Here is a 21,511-nt window from a genome sequence, read left to right as displayed (position 1 = left end):
GATGGCCGACTTGTTAGGACTTCGTAATGTGAATATTTTGTTTACATTTCCACCACATGGTTTAATTTTGACACAACTAAACACAGAGCGATAGTACACATGTCCGCCGTAATTATGAAGTTCGAAATAATATAAGTTGATATTTTCGCATCTTACTTTGTTAAACATGTATTATGTTTATAAACTCGCCCGCGAGTTCACGATGTGAAATGATCATGTAGCAGTTTATACATACCATCTAAACGGAGTATGATTATATGTAAACATTAGTAAACATTCTGAAAGGGTTGCGGGCACGTGACCATGTTGGTAGCCTATAAGATTCAATCTCGCAATCAAGAGTGTTGTACGTTTTGTTTACCTGGATGCTATTGGACAGGAGCAGAGGCGGGTCGCCATACGTTTCAATTCTCGTGAGTAACGGACACAGAACGCTGGTCGTTCGGATTGCATAAACTTATAGCGATATTGATGTTATTTTGACTGTAGTTATGGTAGCGAATAAATAAGAGAGAGCAGGCACAAGTTATGAGAATGTATTTAATTATTAGAGTCATGAAGGCTGTTTTCGTTTTGTATTGCTTCGTGTACCTGATGTAACATAGCTTTGGGCTCATACTGTTTTCTTTGGTTCTCTCCATAGAGACCCCTGATGAAGGGTCCAGGTGTACCCGAAATGCATTGGGTTTGATGTAAAATCCTATAGCACAAGGAAGTTGTTGATATTTTGAATAAAATTGAAATGAAATGATGAGAACATAACTTTCATCAATAAAGAGTATATAATTACGCTTGAAAAACGTTTTGGATGGATTTGTGAACGAACTTTGATGATGTATTAGGACCATAAGGTCCACAGTAAAATGTGCACACCTTGAAACTGGGAGCAGAATTTCTACCCCCATCTATATATTCATTAACCCCGGTTTACTCATAGGTTGGATTTACGAGTTTGAAGGTATTTAACACATCTGATATTTATTGGATGCATTAAATAGCTCAACCTTTGTTCAGGACAAACTTGCCAAAAGTTAACAGGGGAAAACATACAGTGTTTACAGTATCATGTGGATTATGGTGCATTAAAGACCAAAACATGCATGTTATTTCCTAAAAACTTTTAATAGGTGTTACTTATGGCATCTGATAAATACATCACATATGTACCACATGGTATTAGTATTTATCAGGGGCAATAAATAATGACTCAACTCGGAATCAGGCCCTTAGTATATTAATATGATTTCATTCCTTTATGTCTTCTCAGGTGGGGTGATAGATGATCCTTTTCCTTGAAAGCGCTGTCACATTAAGTAAATATACATGGTTTCTCTGTTGAAAATGATGTCAATTGTCATTGGTCCTACACATGTAGTAAAGATGCGTGGCTTCTCAGATGCTTCAACAGATAACCTTTTTGATTGAAAGCTTTATAACATATAGATCATTTATATGGTTTCTCACCACTGTGAATCCTCTGATGTATCATCATGTTTTTCTTTGTAATGAAAGCCTTGTCACAATCAGAACATGTATATGGTTTCTCCCCAGTGTGGATTTTCTGATGAACTGAAAGGCTACTCTTTTGGCCAAAAGCCTTAGCACATTCAGAACATTTATAAGGTTTTTCTCCAGTGTGAGTTCTCTGGTGTATTGTCAGGCTTTGCTTTATAATGTATGACTTGTCACATATAGAACATCTGTAGGGTTTCTCTCCAGTGTGAGTTCTCTGGTGTACTAATAGTTCATTCTTCAGAAAGAAAGCCTTGTCACATTGAGAGCATTTATAGGGTTTTTCTCCAGTGTGATCGCTCAGATGGCGCTTTAGTTGAGGTTTGGTTCTGAAACCCTTGTCACACTCAGAACATTTGTATGGAGTCTCACCGCTGTGAGACATTTGATGTATCCTTAACAATCCTTTAGTAATGAAAGTCCTCTCACATTCAGAACATCCATAAGGTTTTGTCCCAGTGTGAAAGCTCTGATGTTTTGTCAGCTGTGAGTTTGTATTGAAAGCCTTCTCACATTGAGAACATTTATATGGTTTCTCGCCGGTGTGAATTCTTTGATGTATTATTAGCTGGACCTTCGCGATGAAACACTTGACACACTCAGAACATTTATATGGTTTCTCGCTAGTGTGTGTTCTCTGATGTGCGCACAGATAATGATTTTGACTGAAAGCCTTATCACATTCAGAACATTTATAAGGTTTTTCTCCAGTGTGAGTTCTCTGATGTATTGTCAGGCTTCGCTTTATTATGTATGACTTGTCACATATAGAACATCTGTAGGGTTTCTCTCCAGTGTGAGTTCTCTGGTGTAGTAATAGTTCATTCTTCAGAAAGAAAGCCTGGTCACATTCAGAGCATTTATAAGGTTTCTTTCCAGTGTGATTGCTCTGATGTCGCATTAGATTGCACTTTGTGATGAAACATTTGACACACTCAGAACATTTATGTGGTTTCTCGCCAGTGTGTGTTCTCTGATGTCTTCTCAGATGTGTTTTTACACTGAAAGCCTTATTACATTCAGAACATTGATATCGTTTTTCTCCAGTGTGAATTCTCTCATGTGAAGATACATCACCCTTTTCCTTGAAAGTCATGTTACATTCAGTGCATTTATATGGTTTCTCTCCAGTGTGATCCTTCTGATGTCGCATTAGGATCTGTTTGGTTCTGAAACCCTTGTCACACTCAGAACATTTGTAAGGAGTCTCACCGCTGTGAGACATGTGATGCAGCCTTAAATGTCCTTTTAGAGCGAAAGCTTTTTCACATTCAGAACATCTGTAAGGTTTTGTCCCAGTGTGAACTCTCTGATGTACTATCAGCTGGTCCTTTGTACTGAAAGCCTTCTCACATTCAGAACATTTATACGGTTTAGCTCCAGTGTGTGTTCTCTGATGTATTATTAGATGTGCATTGTGACTGAAAGTCTTATCACATTCTGAACATCTATATGGTTTTACCCCAGTGTGAATTCGCTCATGTGATGATAAACCACTCTTTCCCTTGAAAGTCTTGTCACATTCAGAACATTTATATGGTTTCTCCCTAGTGTTATTTCTGTGATGTAGTGCTAGTTCACCCTTGTGATTGAAAGCCTTATCGCATTCAGAACATTCACATGGTTTCTCACCAGTATGAGTTTGTTGATCCATCTTCAGATGTGCCTTTGTAATGCATGTCTGGTCACACTGAGTGCATTTATATGGTTTTGGTTCTGTGTGGCCTGACTTTTCTCCAATGAGAGAGCCATTTCTGAAAAAACATTTACATTTGAGACAGTGAAATGCTTTTTCTTCAGTATGATTTTGTTTGCCTGCCATCAAATTGCTTTTTCTAACAGATGGCTTGGTAAACATTGCAGATTTATTTTGTCTTAGTAGGCGGAGATCTCCTTGATGTTTTCCTAATGGGTATTTATATAGAAATCTCTGTCACATTTAGAGCATGTGTGCGCCTCCTCCATAATGCACACATTATGTGTAAATAATTAATTCCTTGTAAGAAAATCCCAGAGATACCGGGTAAATACGTGTAGCTTCTCCTCTGTCGGTCCAGGTTAGTACTTTCAAGTTAGGTGCAGTTTACTTACACATATGGATGAAAAATTAATTCTTAGCAATAGAATTAGAACTGCAAAGTTGTTTTCCTGGAAAGATGTATTACATGCTAATCATTTGTGTGGCCTTTCTCCTTTGTATGTCTCTTGATGGATTAGAGTTCCTTGGAATGTTAAGTTGTAGTCATACTCAATAGATACTCCTTACTCCTTTGTTATGACGTATTATGTCACATTCATGAGGCATACATTGGTGTCTGCTAGCAATTGTGCACAGAAAAAGGCTCTTTGCGCAAGGAGCCCACATGGCTAACGATGATATAGAGATTCTTTTGTGGAATAAAGTCTCCAAAATGTTTTCGTACATTTCAGGGGGCTAGGGTCTCAAAAGTTGAATGTCAGTTCCCGGTGTCCACGATATTCCTTTGACTATTGCTTTTTTCTGGATTTCTTTCACCTATGGGACAAAAAATATATATTATATATATATAAGCATTAGCATTTTATGAGCCAAAAAATACAAATATCAGCATTGAAATAATCAATTTTTTTCTTATTTGGATATGAAGTAACAAAAGCCAGGAATGCTTCTGTACGTTATAGTCACAACACATTAGCATAGACCTAGTACAAACATTATATGGTGCAAATTTGTAATGAGATCCAAAGTACATTGTTAGTCATCCACTAACAATGTTCAAAACACAAATTATAATGGACATGGCGAAATCTGTAATCCAATTACCAAACACATAATAAGAAACATAGGTAAACTTGGTAAACATGACTGTTGACAAAATGGATTAAAACAAAAACTTGGAGTATAATCCAATAATTACGGCATAAATTGGCATTGACATTAAGACATCATTAAATGGTGATATCAACAAACTGTATTGGGATTCCAGATATTTGAGCAGCACAGCAATACCAACTACAGTTTTTAGTGCTAAAGAAGAAAAAGCTCCAGCCAGAGGACAAGGTTTTACAGAAGAAATTGCCACGTTTTTAGACGTTTTGTACAAACAATGTTACCAGGCATCGATCAGAGCTATAACGCAAGAGAATTCCACAGTTTGGCAACAGTGACTGAAAGGCACACCCACTTTTCTGGGATTTGCAAGTAAAAAGGCCGAAGAGGAATGAAGAGTTCAGGTTAAAGAGTACAAACACAGCTCATTGATAAATGTTTCAATGTATATTTTTGTGACAGGTCGAAGGTCCCAAAAGAACAGTATAAAACTCAAACAATGATATGTGTGATCTAAATTGCTGAGCGTGGAGATGCCAAAAACAAAGATACCTTCTAATTCATGATCAGAGCTTTAATTAACACGGAAACTAAGGGTCTGATCTAGTGTTTGGCAGGTGAACCACAATCCGCAAAATTTAGAGATCACTGCCTGCCACACAGTTACAGTCAAGATACTAAAGGTTTGGTGGACAGCCGCTGTTGGTTCTGACTTTCATTCACCAAAATTTACAAAAGTTTAAATTTTTCAAAAAGTGGGAATATGTAATTGAAAACCAAAAACTATTCAACACCATACGCAGAGAGTTTTTTTCTCCTCGGCGTGGGTGTCATTATTTGGTTTTTTTTGCCCTTTCATCACCAGGTTATACTACCAGGTAACAGAGAGACAAAACACACCACATCGCAATGTTTACCCTAAATAGAATGGGTGGTGCTATGCCCTTTGTCAGACTACCCCATCTCTGTTGTGCTGCCTGAGGGTGCTTTCCGTCAAAGGAGCCAACGGGGGCTTTGTTCGCAGAACGTTGTCAATTTTCCTGACTATTTAGGGTGGGAAAACCGTTGGTTTGGGGGAAAAGCATAATCTGTCACATTTGTGACTAAAAACCGTTCTTCACCAAACTCTAAATCGGGCCACAAGATGCCTGTGATCAGATGTGTACAGAAGTGAATTACACAGAAACCAATATATCAGTAATATAATCACTGTGTCAAAGGCAATTACTCCTAACCTGAAGATCTTATGACTCAGTAGCAGAGAAACGGATTTCAAATGTTATTTATTAATGGTTATATGAATGTTATAACTATGCTATTATTGTTTCAACTGAAATTAGTATTTTATTGAATGCTATAACAAAGCTGTAAACAGATTAGCACAAATTCAAGTCTAACATAAACAAATCCAGCAACAATGTACACCTAAAAAAAAAAAAAAGCATAGCTTTTATCCTATACTGCAACCCTCTGTAGGACCCATAATTGTATTCCTTCCTTGGTGTTGATGAAATATGCTTAGTGTTTTTGAAGGTGTTCCACTTTACACTCTAAAATTACATGCTGGAGGCGTGGCCAAGATGGCGGCATAGCCGGACATGGAACCCGTGAACTCCCCGGCCCGTCGCCCCCTGTAGCCGTTGCCTAGCACAGTGCCCCCCAGAAAAAGACACTCTCGGCGCCCGGACTGCCCCCGGGGGCTTGGGGACTTAGCGGCAGCGCCTCACGAGCCCCCAGCAGCAGTGAAAGGACGCGGCTCGCTAGCAGCGATTTTGAGGCGGCCGTTGGAGGCCCGAGTCAGACGGCGCTCATGGCAGTTCAGAGTCTTCCCAGCCCACCAATCTACACTGGGGTGCCAGAGGACGACGGAAGCCTGGTCCCAGTCGGCAGAGCAGCGGAATCGCGGCCGCCGCGGACCTGAGGCCGCTGGCCCCCCTCACCCTCCCTGGCTCCAAGGCGCCGACAGCAACCTACCGGCGGGGGAGCAGAGGGTGCCACGGAGGAGAAGGGCCCTTGAACAGTGAGGTGAGGAGTCGGGGGTGCAGAGGCGGGGTGAGGTGAAGAAGGCCCCAGGACACCGGTGACGGTATCGGGTCACCGGTGGAAACGCGCTCACACTCGGCCAGCGCCACCTGGAGGGGAGACGGCGCCGCGGCCTAGCGACAACACACCGGCCCGCCGGGCCCCAAGAATTGCGCATGCCATACCGGCGAATCGCCTCCCGCCTACCTGAGAGCGCCAGGCATAAGGGGTCCAGGGAGCAGCACTAGCTTTCACCACAGAGCTGCGCTGGCCCAGGATTCCAGGGGGTAGGGCCCACACCAGCAGCAATCGTAAGGGGCAGAGAGGCAGCGCTGCAGGGCCCACTATCACTGCTTCCCCGCCCTTGGGCCTCTAGGCCCGCTTAACTTGGCACGCCCGGGGTTTCTGTCATCAGCAGAAGCCCCTAGCAGAACGACAGACCGCAAGAGCGCGCTACAAAGGCTCCCTCGACCAGACAAGACAAAAGGCCTACCCACTGCCCCACAAGACAGGCCCAGACGTGAGGAAGCCCCGGAGGGCAGATAGAGGGGTCTCGGTTCTCCCCAAACTCCCTGATCGCCACCGGGAGGGACTGGATAGAAGGCTAAACGTGACATGGCGAGCCTCAGGAAGTAAGGGCATCAGACGCTCCCCGAAATGCTAACAAAGACCCAACCGTGAGAGGCGGGGTGCGGGCCATTCCTGACGCAGCGGCCGGCCGCCTCGCTCCCCGTCGAGGGCCCCCGAGACAGCGGTGACGGAGCCATTCTCCCTATAGCGCAGATTGCAGTCGCCCTTGTGATTTCCAAGCCTCTACATTTATTCCCAACCCCCTGAAGGCCGACGGGTGGGACCGATCTAGCGGCTGGACATGATGGCGAGCCTCAGGGGGAAAAAAGTGACTCAGACACTCCCGGAGATGCTGGCAAAAACCCAACACAAGACTGGCAAAGAGCCACCCTCCCCTGAGGCCGCAAGATCATCGCCGGAGCCATCTAGGGACCAGATGCCCATCACTAGGTCCTTTCTGGAGACCTTGTTCAACTCCCTCAGGGATGACTACAAGTCCCTGAAGCAGGAAGTGGCTGGAGAGATTCGGGAACTCAAGAGAGACGTGGAGGGTCTTGGGGAACGAGTGGTCGCCATCGAAGAGGCGAACCAGACGAGGAGCAGCAAAATCGAACAGCTCCAGCAGGAACTCCTGAGACTTACGGATCAACAGCTAGACCTCCAGGCCCATGCAGAGGACCTTGAAAATCGCTCCCGCCGCAACAACATACGGGTCCGGGGGGTCCCTCAGAAAGCAGAAGGGGCGGATGTCACGGGCTACCTACAGGACCTCTTCCGAAACATCAAACGACTCCCCAAACACAAACACTGCCATGGTTTGGGATGCTCTCAAGGCCACAATTAGGGGTGTTATCATAGGCATCAGGGCGCGCACTAACAAAAAACTAAATGTAGAACTCGACACACTCGAAAGTGACATTAAGTCCCTAGAAATCGCCCACTCAGCTAACTTAACCAATAACCACCTCCTACATCAACTCACTAAAAAGAAATACGAATATAACACGATTGTGAGCAGACGTGCTGGTGTTTGGATAAACGAATTTAGGGCACTGAAACTATGCGAGGGTAACAAGGCAGGTAAATTACTTGCCTCATATCTCAAACATAGACGAAAACAATTTTCCATCCCTGCGATTAAGGACTCCGCCAACAATATTCACACCAAACATGACAAAATACTGGCCTCATTTCAGGCCTTTTTTGAGGACCTCTACACAAATAAGCTAGCTTGTGATCCAGAAGCTTGTACTAAATATTTAGAATCCATAAACCTCCCCAAACTCACTGAAGAGGAGTGCTCCTCCCTTGGTTCCTCCATCATAGGCAAAGAAATCTCTATCTCTATAAAATCCCTCAAGTGTGGCAAAGCCCCGGGACCTGACGGCTTCTCAGCAAGTTTCTACAAAGAGTTTGACCCGGCGCTTAACCCCATACTACTGAAACTATTCAACTCATTTGCCTCCATAGGGAGCGTCTCTGACTCAATGGGTGAAGCCACTATCATTGTTATCCCGAAGGATGGTAAAGACCCCTCCTAACCAAAAACAACCGCCCCATCTCGCTCATAAACCTGGACTGTAAAATTTACGCAAATATTTTGGCCAACAGACTCAATAACATCCTACCTAAACTGACCAGCAATTCCCAGGTTGGCTTCCTTAAATACCGTATGTCCAACGACAATATGAGACTTCTCTGCCATATTCTAGAAAAATAAACAGTTCTGCGAAGGGTTTGTCAGTATTCAGAAATGAATGGCGCACGTCATGTAGTGGTTGAGTAGTCACGATAGTGTAGATTTGTTTGGTGCAGCTTGTTCAAAGAAAACCCCAAACTTTGAAACCAAAGGGTAAGAAGGCTAACCCGTATGAGGAATAAACTAAACAGTCAAGCGCACACAACAATATTAATGATATGAGTAATCAAATCGGAGTCATTCACAGGATAAGATCACAAACGAATGTTCTTTTTGTTCCTGTTTTAATAAGTCTGTGAAAATTTCTCCTATCAGGGAGATCCATACAAAAGGAAACCAGCCGACACGTGTTTCGTCAATTGGGGAAATAACCCCTGACTCTTCAGGGCTGGAAGTGACACAAAAGAAAAGGGGTTTGGGAATGTTTAGCTGTGTCAAAAGTGGCGGAACATTTTGAGAGGTGAGAAATTTTTTTTTGAAAGGGGGAAAAACCAGTGTGTGTGGAAACCAAAAGGAAAGATCGTGTGGAAACACAGAATAAGTGACTTGCACTTCTAGAGAGAAACACCTACCGTGAAATACTGTCAATGAAAGTGGCCTAACCAAGTTGCGCGTGTTGGAAGTCAGAAGGACGAAAAATATGCCTTCAAATTTATTTCTCGAAAATTCAATCTTACACATTCATATCAGGCGGGCAATTAGACTTGGAACAGATGAAGTGCTCTTAGGGCCGATGGACAGACAGCAGATGGTAAACCGTGTGACAAAAATCTAACTAGAGGCCCCCAGCGGTACATAAAGTTCTTAAAGTTGCCCAAAAAGATGTCAGCCATTCTCTCCATGCTCAGTAGTTTCCACAACTTTGCGTGCCATAAAGATATTGCTGGGGCCGTGGGTTTTTTCCAAGCCGCAGCTAGTGTTAATTTAGCCGCCCCCAAACATAGCCACATAATTTGTTCATCAGCTTTCGTCTGATGTTCCAGTAGTGGATCTCGAAGACCCAAAACAACAAAGGACAGAGAATCTGGGATCGGGTACCCTAACATGTCTTTGATATGTGACGAAATTTCGGTCCAGAAAGGTCTAATGACTGGACAGTCCCACCAAATGTGGCGAAAGTCGCCCAGTAAGCCACAGCCCCGCCAGCATCGATCCGAAGCCGTCGGGGATAGGCGATGAAGTTTTGAGGGGTAGAGATACCAATCAAACATGGTTTTGAAATGGGCATCTCTTAAGTCCGCTGAGTGATTGTGGGTCTTAATGTCCCGCCAGAGACCCCTCCATTCAGTCTCCGCTATGTCCCTACCTAGCTGACTTTCCCAATGGTCCATATAGCGGGGACGAGGAGCGACCACCGTGTCAAGCAAAAGCTTATATAGAAAAGAGATCGTTCCCTTCATTGTGGCAGTCCACAATAGAAAGGCCTCGAACGGGGAGGGTTGTCTCGTAGCCGCCTCTCTCAGGCCGGGCGAGGTTGCCCAATGGATCAGCTGGGTATACCGGAAATGGTCCGTGGGTGGCAGGCCGTAATCCCGCATGCAGCCACCCTCTCTCCAAGGCCGAAAGGGCCACTCTAGTAGCGCCGGCGGGAAAGCCGGGTTAAAGTGTAGGGGAGTGAAGGGGGAGGGGAACGTCGTCCAGCGCTCGTCCCCTGATATTGTGTCCCAAACCTTTAAGACCGTGCTCGTAGGGGTGCTAATGTAAGCATTCCTAGGCCTATCTGGCTTGGGTTTCCAGGCCAGGTCCCAGATCGACCTCCCAGCCACACTCCTGTCCATGTGCAGCCAGTGTATTTCAGATTCCTGCTGCGACCACTCCACCAAGACCCGCAGTTGCGCGGCCTTTTAGTACAGGTGCAGGTCTGGGAGGCCTACTCCTCCCTCCTCTCCCGGGCACCTCAGAATCGCATAGGAGAGGCGTGCACGCCCACCCTGCCAGATGAATTTCAGGAGGAGAGTCTTCAGCCGCCGGAAGAAATCCATCTCCATTGGGATGGGGAGGGCTTGGAAAAGGTACAGGAATTTCAGGAGGAGGACCATCTTGATAGCATGGATCCTGCCCAGCCAAGTGATGTATTTCGGCTTCCATCTGTCCAGTTCCCCCCGCACAGCCCCCAACATAGGCGGAAAGTTCGCCGCAAATAGGGAGCCTACAGAAGATGTCAGTCGGACCCCCAAATAGAGCAGAGAGGTCGGCGCCCATGCCAACGGCGTAAGCGACCGCAAGCGTTCGGCCTCGGCCGGTGGGAGCGTCAAGTTCAGAATGTAAGATTTATCAAAATTAATTTTGAAGCCTGCCACGTCCTCAAATTTGGACAGCAGAGTTTGTATGTGTGGCAGAGAGTGCGCCGGGTCCCCGACTGAGAGGAGCACATCGTCCGCAAATAAGGAGATTTTATGCTGCTCCCCCGAAAAGGGAAGCCCCTTTATTAGCTCCTGCTCTCGCAGTGCGATGGCCAGAGGCTCAATGCTTAAGGCAAAGAGCAGAGGCGACAGCGGGCAGCCCTGTCTCGTACCCCTGGTGTGAGCAAATCCGGCGGAGCGATGACCATTAACCATGACTCTAGAGCATGGGGGGCTATAGTTCGCGCGAATCATAGTAACGAACTGGTTCGAGAAGCCAAAGGCCTCCAAGGTGCGAAACATGAAGGCCCAGTCCACCTGGTCAAAGGCCTTCTCCACGTCCAACCCCACCAGCACCGCCGGAAGACGAAACCTTGTGGCTTTCTCAATGAGGTGGATCACCCTCCTTAGGTTATCGTGCGTTTGACGCTCCTTAATAAACCCGGACTGATCGGGGTGGATGATGGCCGGCATCAGATCTCGAAGTCTACGAGCAAGTATTGCGGAATACAGCTTGGCATCTATGTTGAGTAGTGCTATCGGGCGGTAGGACGAGCAAAGGGATGGGTCCTTCCCTGGTTTAGGGATCACCGAGATCCTGGCTTCGGCCATGGAGCCAGAGGTACAACCCGTGGCTGCCATTTCGTTAAAGAGGGGTACCAAGAACTCGCAAAGCTCTGAAGCAAAGGATTTATAGAACAGCGCCGTGTAGCCATCCGGGCCAGGGGCTTTGTGGAGTTTAAGATCCCTAATAGCCTCCAGCACCTCGTCCCTAGAGATAGGGGCCGCTAGGAGCTCGTTCCATTCCTTCGATACCCTCGGGATGGGGAGGTCAGCCAGAAAGCGGTCTTGAGCTGCTTGGTCAAGGGAGTCACCTCTGTAAAGTGCCTCATAGAATCGGCCAAAGAGGCGTGCCTTGTCTACATCATTGTGGTGAAGCGTTCCAGTGGGATCCCTGATGCCGCCCACATATTCCCTTTCCCGCTTATCTCGTAGTTGGCGCGCCAGGTGCCTACCTATCTTATTACCCTGGGCGTAGGAGGTGCATCGCAGTCGAAGCAGAGTGAACTCCGCACGATTGGTGTAGTGGGCCTTCAATTTACCCCGTACCGCAGTCAACGGTCTCAGAGTAAGCCTAGACGGGTTAGCTTTGTGGGCCTGCTCCAAGGCAGCCAGCTCCGTCTCTAGTTCCTCCCGCTCCTTTCGTCTCAGCCGATTAAGATTGGCGTTAAGGTGAAGGCACGTGCCCCTTACGGAGGCCTTACAGGCATCCCAGGTGTTAAAGAGGGAGGTGTCCGACGCCGGGTTGAGAGTCCGAAACTCTCCTATAGCCTTGCGTAGTTCCTTGCAGGAGCTGTCATCCCTGACAAGCGCCGGCAGGAAATACCAATTCTTCACGTCATCCCCCCGGACGGCCAGCGTAGCCCCAGTACCAGTAAGCTGTGATCCGATACAGACAGGGGGAAAACATTGGAATGCCGAATACCCCCCTGTAGAGCTTGGCTCGCAAAGATATGGTCAATTCTGGAGTAGGAGTGGTGGACATGGGAAAAGAACGTGTAATCGCCTGATTGGGGGTGTAGGAATCTCCAACAATCAACCAAACCAAGGTCACCAATCATTCCCTGAGTCTCATTGGAGAATACCCCAGCTCCCTCCCTCTGCGCCCGCGAGCTGTCCAGATCCCCGTCCCAGACCATGTTAAAATCACCCATCAGCATCACAAGATCCTCAGCAAAATCCCCCGCCCTGTCCAGCAAGTCCCGGAGAAAGACATTCTGCCCCGAGTTAGGGACATAAATCACCACAAACGTGCATATCACTCAATCGAGCACCCCCTTGACCATAAGCCACCTCCCGTCCTTGTCACTACTGATCCCCAAAGGCTGAAAGTGCAGAGACGCTCGGAAGAGAAGCGCTACCCCTCTATGTTTGGTGGAGGCAGAGGCTCTATAGATCAGCGGGAAGTGTCTATGGCGTAGCCGGAGTTCATCTTTACGCGCTAGATGGGTCTCCTGGAGTCCCACAATATCCAGGTGATGATCAATAAGATATTTCCAAATTTTTTGTCGCTTCTGTGGGGAGTTAAGACACCGAACATTCCATGTCCCAATACCGATCCCGACACCCACCCCCAGCTAGTCAATGCAAATACCCTCTCGCCCCACCACCCTGTGATGTATTCCTATAGGTTCTGTATCGATCCCCCTATTCTGACCCTATTCTGGTTAACAAGTTAACTAGCAGCCATCCCATGAGGCAGAAAACCCCCATGATGCAGGAACCGTTATCTGATTAAGCCACACTACGGCACAGGAACGTGTTATCTGATTAGGTCATAACGCTTGCCATCTAATTAGACAAGCGATATTCCTCCAGCCCCTGATAAGGCATACGGAGTTCTCAAAACAAATCAAACCTATGACAACCTGGGAAAAACCCTGCGGCCATTGTTTTGATTTCACCGAGAACTTCAGCAAAAGAATGTGCTAACGACCAGGTCGTATGACATCCTTATTGACGTATCTATGTCCATCCTTACGTCAATCTCGGCACCTTAAAGGTATAAATATTACCGATATTGCCCTATGCAAACACACGCGGTGGTGACGAGATCGGAGCAGCCAGACTTGCCGAAGCCCAGAGCAGAGCAGACCCTGCTGGCGCAGCCCCACCTTCCTGACGCGCTGAGAACGAGACGCTGCTTTCTCCTGCTGAGAAATCCAGCTCCGGCGCTTCCGGGTAGCCCTCGCAGGCAGCCTGGAATATCGAGACCAGAGACGAGAGATACCATCCCTCATTCATCCTAGATTCCAGGTACAGAACTGAATAACCCCTTGCAGAGAATTCTTTAATCAGTCACTTGGCAAAACAAACTTAACTTAAACTGCTACTTTCTATTCCCGCCCACGTATTAGGCTTAGGTCAGGTACATCTGGGGTAGGCGTAGTTAGAAACACCAGTTGAGTACGATTAGTCAAATGTATATGTGTATGTATCTATTTTATCCATTTTAAACCATCATATGGCTTAGAAACCATATCAATGTTTTTACAGTATTATTTTATACTTCTGCTTTTAATGTATGCACTTTACTTAACCATAAGTATTGCAATAATATCGATCCATTTCTCTTGTATGAGAAAAGAGACTGATCAATAAATAACATCTTTTATTGAACACGCCCGTCTCTTCCTTTTCTCTACAATCTGGTGAGACTAAGAATGCACGTAAAATAAGTCGTCTTTTGTTTTCACACGACTCTAGAGATACACTCTTGATTAGGGGAGAGCAAAGTTGTCATGTTCTATGGTTGTCAGAAACTAAATCCCTTCTTGTCTATCCAGGGAGGTTCAACTCCTCATTGCCTATTCGAGAAAGTTTCTAGTGAACTCTGAGCTAGCTGGCAAACCCAAAACTTTAAGTCTAATATCGACAGTAGTAGACCTAGTTAACGTCTGGTCTAGGCCTATACTATTGAAGGTATTATTCCAATGCGCAGAGCCTATTGGGATAATAGGAACTACACTACATGGCGCCCAACGCGTTTGGATAGGCGATAAAACTAACGTAAGACATTTAGAGTAACTCAGTCGTGCTTTTTCACTCAGACCCCTTTTTTTCCCATAATACTCCAAAGACGTCTGGAGTGGGTGAAAGGTAATATCCGCCAGACCTCGCAGGAGGAAACTCCTATGTATGGTCCTTGGTTTAGTCAACGTTGAAGGATACACTGTTCCAAAATATTGTGCATCTAATCTTTGTTTCCATAAGAACCTGATCTGCAAACAAACAAAATAACCTTCTGGACAGTACAATGTCAGACAGTGAAGGAGAAAGAGAGGCAGTTAGAATAGCAACTGAACTCGCAGCAGCTGATACTGCTATGCAAGAAGCAGACCCGGGTATAATAATCATCCCGGTCAACACAAGAAAATCTATAACTTTAAAACTTATAGAAAATGGACTGACACCTAGAGGTGGCACAGTCATATTCGTAATTGAGGCACACGAATATCGGCAGACAGAGGTATTCTACACATGGATAAACTTTCCAGCAGCTAATGCTGTAACAAAGGTCTTCCACTATTACAAAACAGAGGAACCTCCTAATGAGTACACTCCTTTCGAGGAGGTGGAAGTACCACTTAAATTTCAAGAGCATCTGCTCTTATTTAATGGCGCCCTAAAACATAATAATCACATCACCAGGCTCGGTCCATTAGGTAGACCAGGAGCAACGTGGCCGGTTCTAGCCGGATACACACCACATCCAGACATCGATAGGATGTCTGCAGCAGAGCTTTTAACACAGCTAAAACAATTAATAAAATTACATAGACAATTAGTCCAATATGTGATGCGGACTTCAACAATTCAACCAGCAATTAAAATTCCACAGCTGACCCCTCATCAGGCGAACACAAATAAAATTACACCACAGAACATACAATCCTGCCTAGGTAAGGTACCAGCTAAACGGGAACAAATACCATTCTGGTTAGCACAAAAAATCACCCAAATAGAGGCGGTGTTTCCAGACACCACCCCGTTAGAAAAACACAGGATTCTGACTATCTGTCTTCCAATGGGAATCGCACCACACGTGGAGGACTGTGACACTTGGGGTACAGTCTTTGCTTCCATCTACACAAAAACGCACGGTGTTCCATCCATTTTGGTAATACCAGATGTGCTAAAACAAATTCAAAACGGTTACAAAGATGACACAGGTGCAACAATAAAGCAAAAACTGCTTTGGGAACAAATAGTTCTGTTACAAAAAGAACTACCAAAGACTCACGTGATACATACACTGAGTCATCAGCGTGATGGCGTTCACGTTGCAGGGAATTCATTGGCTGAGACAGCCACAGCGGTAGCAACTAAATCGGCTTCCGTAGCTCGAAAAAAGCGTACAGTGAAGTATATTGACGGTGAAACAGTGCTGGCGGTGAAAACGTCATCAAAAGGCGACTGCTCAGCGCTACCGAGCAACTATCCACTCAATTATACATACATAATCGATGCAAACTCCGTCCCTTTTGCTCGAATCCCTGGAGTGGGGGATAGAGTGATTCCAAACATGGACAGGAGAACCTTGTTAATAGCAGACGCACATATGGGCGAGGGTCTCAGACACCTCAAACTAAAAGATTCTCTGGAAGAATTACAATCAAGGTACTGGTGGCCAGGCATGAGCCTGCATCATACCATGTTTGTAAAGAACTGCCCAAACTGTAACAGAAATCGCAGTGGTGAGAGAAACGGTGTAATACCGTGTCGTTTCACTCCAGAAAAGATCAACAGTAAAAAGCAAAGCGTCCGATTAACATATACAGGCTAGTTTCCACTTATAATGTAGATCACCAGCACTCGGCTGACGTCTGGACTGTTATACAAAGATTTGCGAGTCTAAATGGCATATACGCTAGAAGCATGCTACGTTTGACCATTGTTTTCACTCTAGCCCTCCAGCCTGAGGGGAAACATGGCCAAATGAGCATAGCACAGCGGGACTCTTCTCACTTCCTTCCTGAGGGATACGGGATGATGTAAAGAAAAAACCAAGGCATAAAGCTATCTATAACAGAAAGGATATTAGGTTCGGGAGCTGGGTGGGTTAAACATCTAATAAGTGTCCAACGTAGTCTAAATAACCTGCCAAGAAATTCTCTGAAGGGATTCAGTCCGTACGAATTATTGTTTGGAACTAGGATGTTAGTCTTAGACCTCGACAGTCAGACTTCAGTGGTGAAGGAAAAAAGCTTTGATATCAAAGATCGTTTGGCTATTTTGCAGGACTTAAACGAAACAAGAAAAGACCTGAGCAACATAAAGTTGAAACAGCAGCCAACAACCACTGAAGAACCACCACCTGTCCCAGCAAGACCTGTCTGGATTCCAAAAGTCGGGGATCTAGTCAGAGAAAAGATCGCGGTAAAGAAGGAATTTGGGCCTTCTTACAGAAAAGCAGTTCCTGTCTTGTCTATCAACGGGACAAGATCAGTTGTACTACCGCCGCTTGCTGGTAAAAAGGAGAACCGAGTTGTATCCATCGACCTGGTAAAACCACAATCATGTGGCCGATAACAAATAGTAGGCCAAGTGGACTCCCGATAAGTAGTAGAACACCAAGATTTGCTACAAACACAGAGGTTCAATCTAAGAGGCTAATCACATTCGAAACGCCTACAGAACTACAACAAGGACTATGCAACAATGCAATGGAACTTAGACCTCTGAAAACCCAAATAAAAACATTTAGCAGAGACACACCAATCTATAATGAAGTAACAAACGACTATGCAAGAAACAGTAATCCTGAAGCAATTGGAACAATTGACAGAACTGCATCCGGCAACTTCATAAACTTCGATGATTCCTCTGAAGGCTTCACTGAATCAAAAACACAGCCATCAACAAAAACCTTTAAAGATAAAGTTAAAGTACTTTTGAAACAACTGAAAGAAACATATCTGATTTCTCCATGGATTGAATTTTGGGTGGGTTTTGGTGCATTTATCCTCATACTTTGGCTCATCATGGTACTAACTTTGGGACGCTTCATTGAGGGAAAATATGCTAAAATGGACACAGCAAGTCAGAAATCAACTTGATCCTCAAACCACACACATCTTCACACGTCGAGAAAAGAGAACTTTCTTCAGTCAACTTCACACCCAATCCTATACCGGGTGGGGTAGCATGGGACAACACTGACTACGAAATTTATGGTCCGGTTGAAATCCTGAAATATCCACACCAAATTAAGATCTCGTTGAGTGACTTTGTAAAAGCAAGCTCATTTGCTGATGATTGGGACTTTGAAAGTATAAATAATATGATGTCTGACTTAGTGATGTCTGCTAAATTTACAAAACATGATTATTTGCAGGGTTCGACAAATTATGATAGTATGTACTGTTATAACCACTATGGTAACCATTTTCTACATAGATCTGCACAACCTAGAAATGTTTAAAATTATAATCAATGGGAACATTGTGCAACCCCTCCAAAAGGAAGCTCAAGAACCGTTTATGACAAATATTCATACTTTTCAGGTTTTAACACAAGTAATGCTGAAACATTTTATTTCAAATTGTCAAATAAGACAGGGACAAAGACCATGATAATAAACACGAAATTGATATATTCAGACTCATTCTTTGAACAAATGAATACTTTTGGTTTTGATTATTGGGACAAAAATGTTGAAGTAAAGAGTGTTTGGGGTACAAAAGAATGGCAAGTACAGGGTATAGAATCTTTGTTTAGAGCCTGCATGATCCCAGAACAAATTATATTTTTAAATGACACTGTTCAACAAACTACCTGTCTCGGCCTAGCCAAAATCAAAGACTTAAATAAACCGTCTATTCCAAAACCAACAATGAACAGCAATAGCTCTACAGATGAAGAGATAGACGTAAATTATGTATTAAACCAAAACAGAACACATCCTGATTGGAAAAAGTGGTTGATCTGGCCCACAGATACTAATAACTGTCAAGACAGATTCCTGAACAAAACACAGGGGTTCAAAATGACCAGGCCAGACCCTAGATATTCCCAAAGACAACACCCAGGGATAATAACCACCTACAGTGTGGGCAAATTATGCCTTCAGTGGCTACAAACTTCCACACTGGCAGAAATTAAGCAACACCTAACTTTACTTACTGATGGTGCTGACTTGCGTGATTTCATTATGGGACCGCGCAAACAGCGTCAGAAACGTTTCATAGCAGCCTCTGTATATGCAGCATACAACGAGGCCTGGAAGGTGACTCAAATTGAGACAGCAGAAAGTATACGGGAAATTGACCGTATTAATTTGGAAAAATCACTTTCTGTAGTGGACAATGGGTTAATGACTCTGTCCTCCAGAATTTTTTCTCTGGACAGCATTGTGTCTTCAGCAATCGACATATTATCGCAAGACTTACTGTTGTTACAACACGGTCAGTCCCAATTGCGTTCTATTGTACAGCTTGGCTGGACGTTACAAAATCTGCGTTCAGGCTATGTGCCTTGGCGTTTAATCAACACAACGTCACTATTCAATATCTTTAACCTCACTGATAAACAAATCAGTATGGCACAAAAGGGTGCTGATTATACAATCCTGAGCATTGAGAAACTCGAGAGATTACCAGTGACAATGTCAGAACGACCTGTCAGTGAATGGATAATACATGGGATAATTAATATTCCAATATCTACCTTCAGGTTTCAATACTGCCAAAAATATATACAGGCTGGCATGTACGAAAAATTGGGAAAAGGGTACATTAAAACAACATGGAACTTGCCCTATTCACATGCATGTGTCAGTAATAAAGGACAGAAAGTGTTTCTTAGTGGCAATAATTGTGCGATGTCACTGAGCGGTACACTTCTGTGTAATGGAATTAGTTTGCATGGAGCCTGTGAAGGGAACTCAAATAACCTTTCATGTCACCAGCTAGGCGCACCTGCAACAGAGATAGAACCATTCTTTCAAAGACTCTATAATGGGAGTTACGTTCTAATTGTGGACCGCAGATGTTGTAGTCTTATGCCCGGGACTCCTTATCTCGTAACTACGACTGCGAAGGTCAAGTGCTGTGGACGCTTATTGTTCCCCAGCTCCCTTCCAGACAGGGAGGCAAGTGCATGGCCCAACTTGAAAATTACTTCTATTCGAATAGATACTTTAAGCAGAATGAAAACAGTGCTTCTTCAGACGCCGACCAGGCTCACGTCATCAAAAGAAACGTATGATCTCCTAGTCGCAAGGACGACTGCAGAGATTCACTCATTGTTATCAACTAATTCCCCCATACATTTCGCAGAAATCCTGAATGAAATCTTAAATATTTCTGATACCAGTGGAGTCTCAAAAGTATTTAAGACAGTATTTTCGATGGCATTAACACCATTCAAAGCCATACTGGGTATTTTTCCAGATTTCGTCCATTCGATTTTTGGCGGACTTCCCCTCATTTTGGGACTAATTGCAGGAATCCTATTCCTAGTCCTTATATTTCGTTATGGCAAACCATGTCACAGACAAAACACCTGCGACAAGGGAAGAAACAATCCTAGCCATTGGATACCGGGACCGGATATCAAAAATCCTGGGACTATCCCGGCTTAGAGACCTGAACATGACTTGGTTTCTTTCATTTCGACCAATGTGGCAACGATGTGTTTTACCTGTATTAAGGTGCTTGCTATGCGGAGAAGAATGCGTGTTAGACACCTGTCTGACGCTACAATCGGATGCGCCAATGGATGCAGAAACATTGTTGAGTCCAATAAAGGCTCATGCTTTGTGCTGCCCTCAACGGCTACCAATCCTGATGACAGCATTCGTGGAAGCTTCACCACTACGATTAAGGGGTAGTGAAGTTCAAGATGAAAGCAGCATTGATCAGGTACGACCTTCTGTCAGCAATTCTAATCAAAACGTCAATGGAGACAATCATGCGCACGAATGCATGGTTACACCTTTTTCCGAGTTAGTGGAACTCTCCCAGGAAGCTGTTGACAGCTTTTTCGACAGTCTAAATGATATGATGTTCTCACCAGAGCAGAAATAGAGACTTTTGAGCAAGCTCGCACACGGCGTTCCCTGAATTTGGCCTTCAACTAGAATAGCAAAATACCATGAACAATTTTCCCTCCAGTTCACGGACAGCAATTTTTTTTCAGCAGCCCCAAAATATTTCTACATATTTTTCGGGACACTTATCTTCTGCTTAAAGTAAGAACTATTCTTAGAGAACTAAAATTTCTATTTTTAGATACTTTATAGACATTAGCTGCCCGCTGGTATGTTCATAATTATTTTATTCTGTGATGGAATGGTCTCGAACCTTTTTTCTGTATTAAGAGCCATTTCATGTGTAAATTCTCATATACAAATTAGTGATAATGTATAGATATGCGTGATTACTTTAGCATTATTCTACAGCTTGAGTGCATATATTACATGTGACTGTTTTTTCCGTATATTTGATAATTTCAAAATGCATTTTATGAATTTTGGGGTGGTAAGGTATACATGATACTCTACAGTATGTTTTACTATGCATAGATTCGTAAATATGTCCATAGTTAGCGTGGAGTGGGTGTGATGTATTCCTATAGGTTCTGTATCGATCCCCCTATTCCTGACCCTATTCTGGTTAACAAGTTAACTAGCAGCCATCCCATGAGGCAGAAAACCCCCATGATGCAGGAACCGTTATCTGATTAAGCCACACTACGGCACAGGAACGTGTTATCTGATTAGGTCATAACGCTTGCCATCTAATTAGACAAGCGATATTCCTCCAGCCCCTGATAAGGCATACGGAGTTCTCAAAACAAATCAAACCTATGACAACCTGGGAAAAACTCTGCGGCCATTGTTTTGATTTCACCGAGAACTTCAGCAAAAGAATGTGCTAACGACCAGGTCGTATGACATCCTTATTGACGTATCTATGTCCATCCTTACGTCAATCTCGGCACCTTAAAGGTATAAATATTACCGATATTGCCCTATGCAAACACACGCGGTGG

General features: G+C 44.4%; 1 protein-coding gene across 1 annotated transcript in view; it reads right to left on the bottom strand.

The window, feature by feature from the left end:
* The window catches only part of LOC144772318 (uncharacterized), a 429,171-nt gene that overhangs the window by 371,048 nt on the left and 36,612 nt on the right, over positions 1-21,511 (bottom strand). Inside the window, exon 2 of the mRNA XM_078656555.1 lies at positions 1,468-4,027. Coding sequence (XP_078512681.1) covers positions 1,468-3,370 — 1,903 coding nt within the window. The 5' untranslated portion in view covers positions 3,371-4,027. The remainder of the gene's footprint in view (positions 1-1,467; positions 4,028-21,511) is intronic.

Source organism: Lissotriton helveticus, chromosome 8, assembly GCF_964261635.1.
Source record: "Lissotriton helveticus chromosome 8, aLisHel1.1, whole genome shotgun sequence".
NCBI classification, from domain to species: Eukaryota; Metazoa; Chordata; class Amphibia; order Caudata; family Salamandridae; genus Lissotriton; species Lissotriton helveticus.
The sequence above is the reverse complement of the archived record's forward strand: the minus strand, read 5'-3'. Positions and strand labels throughout refer to the sequence as shown.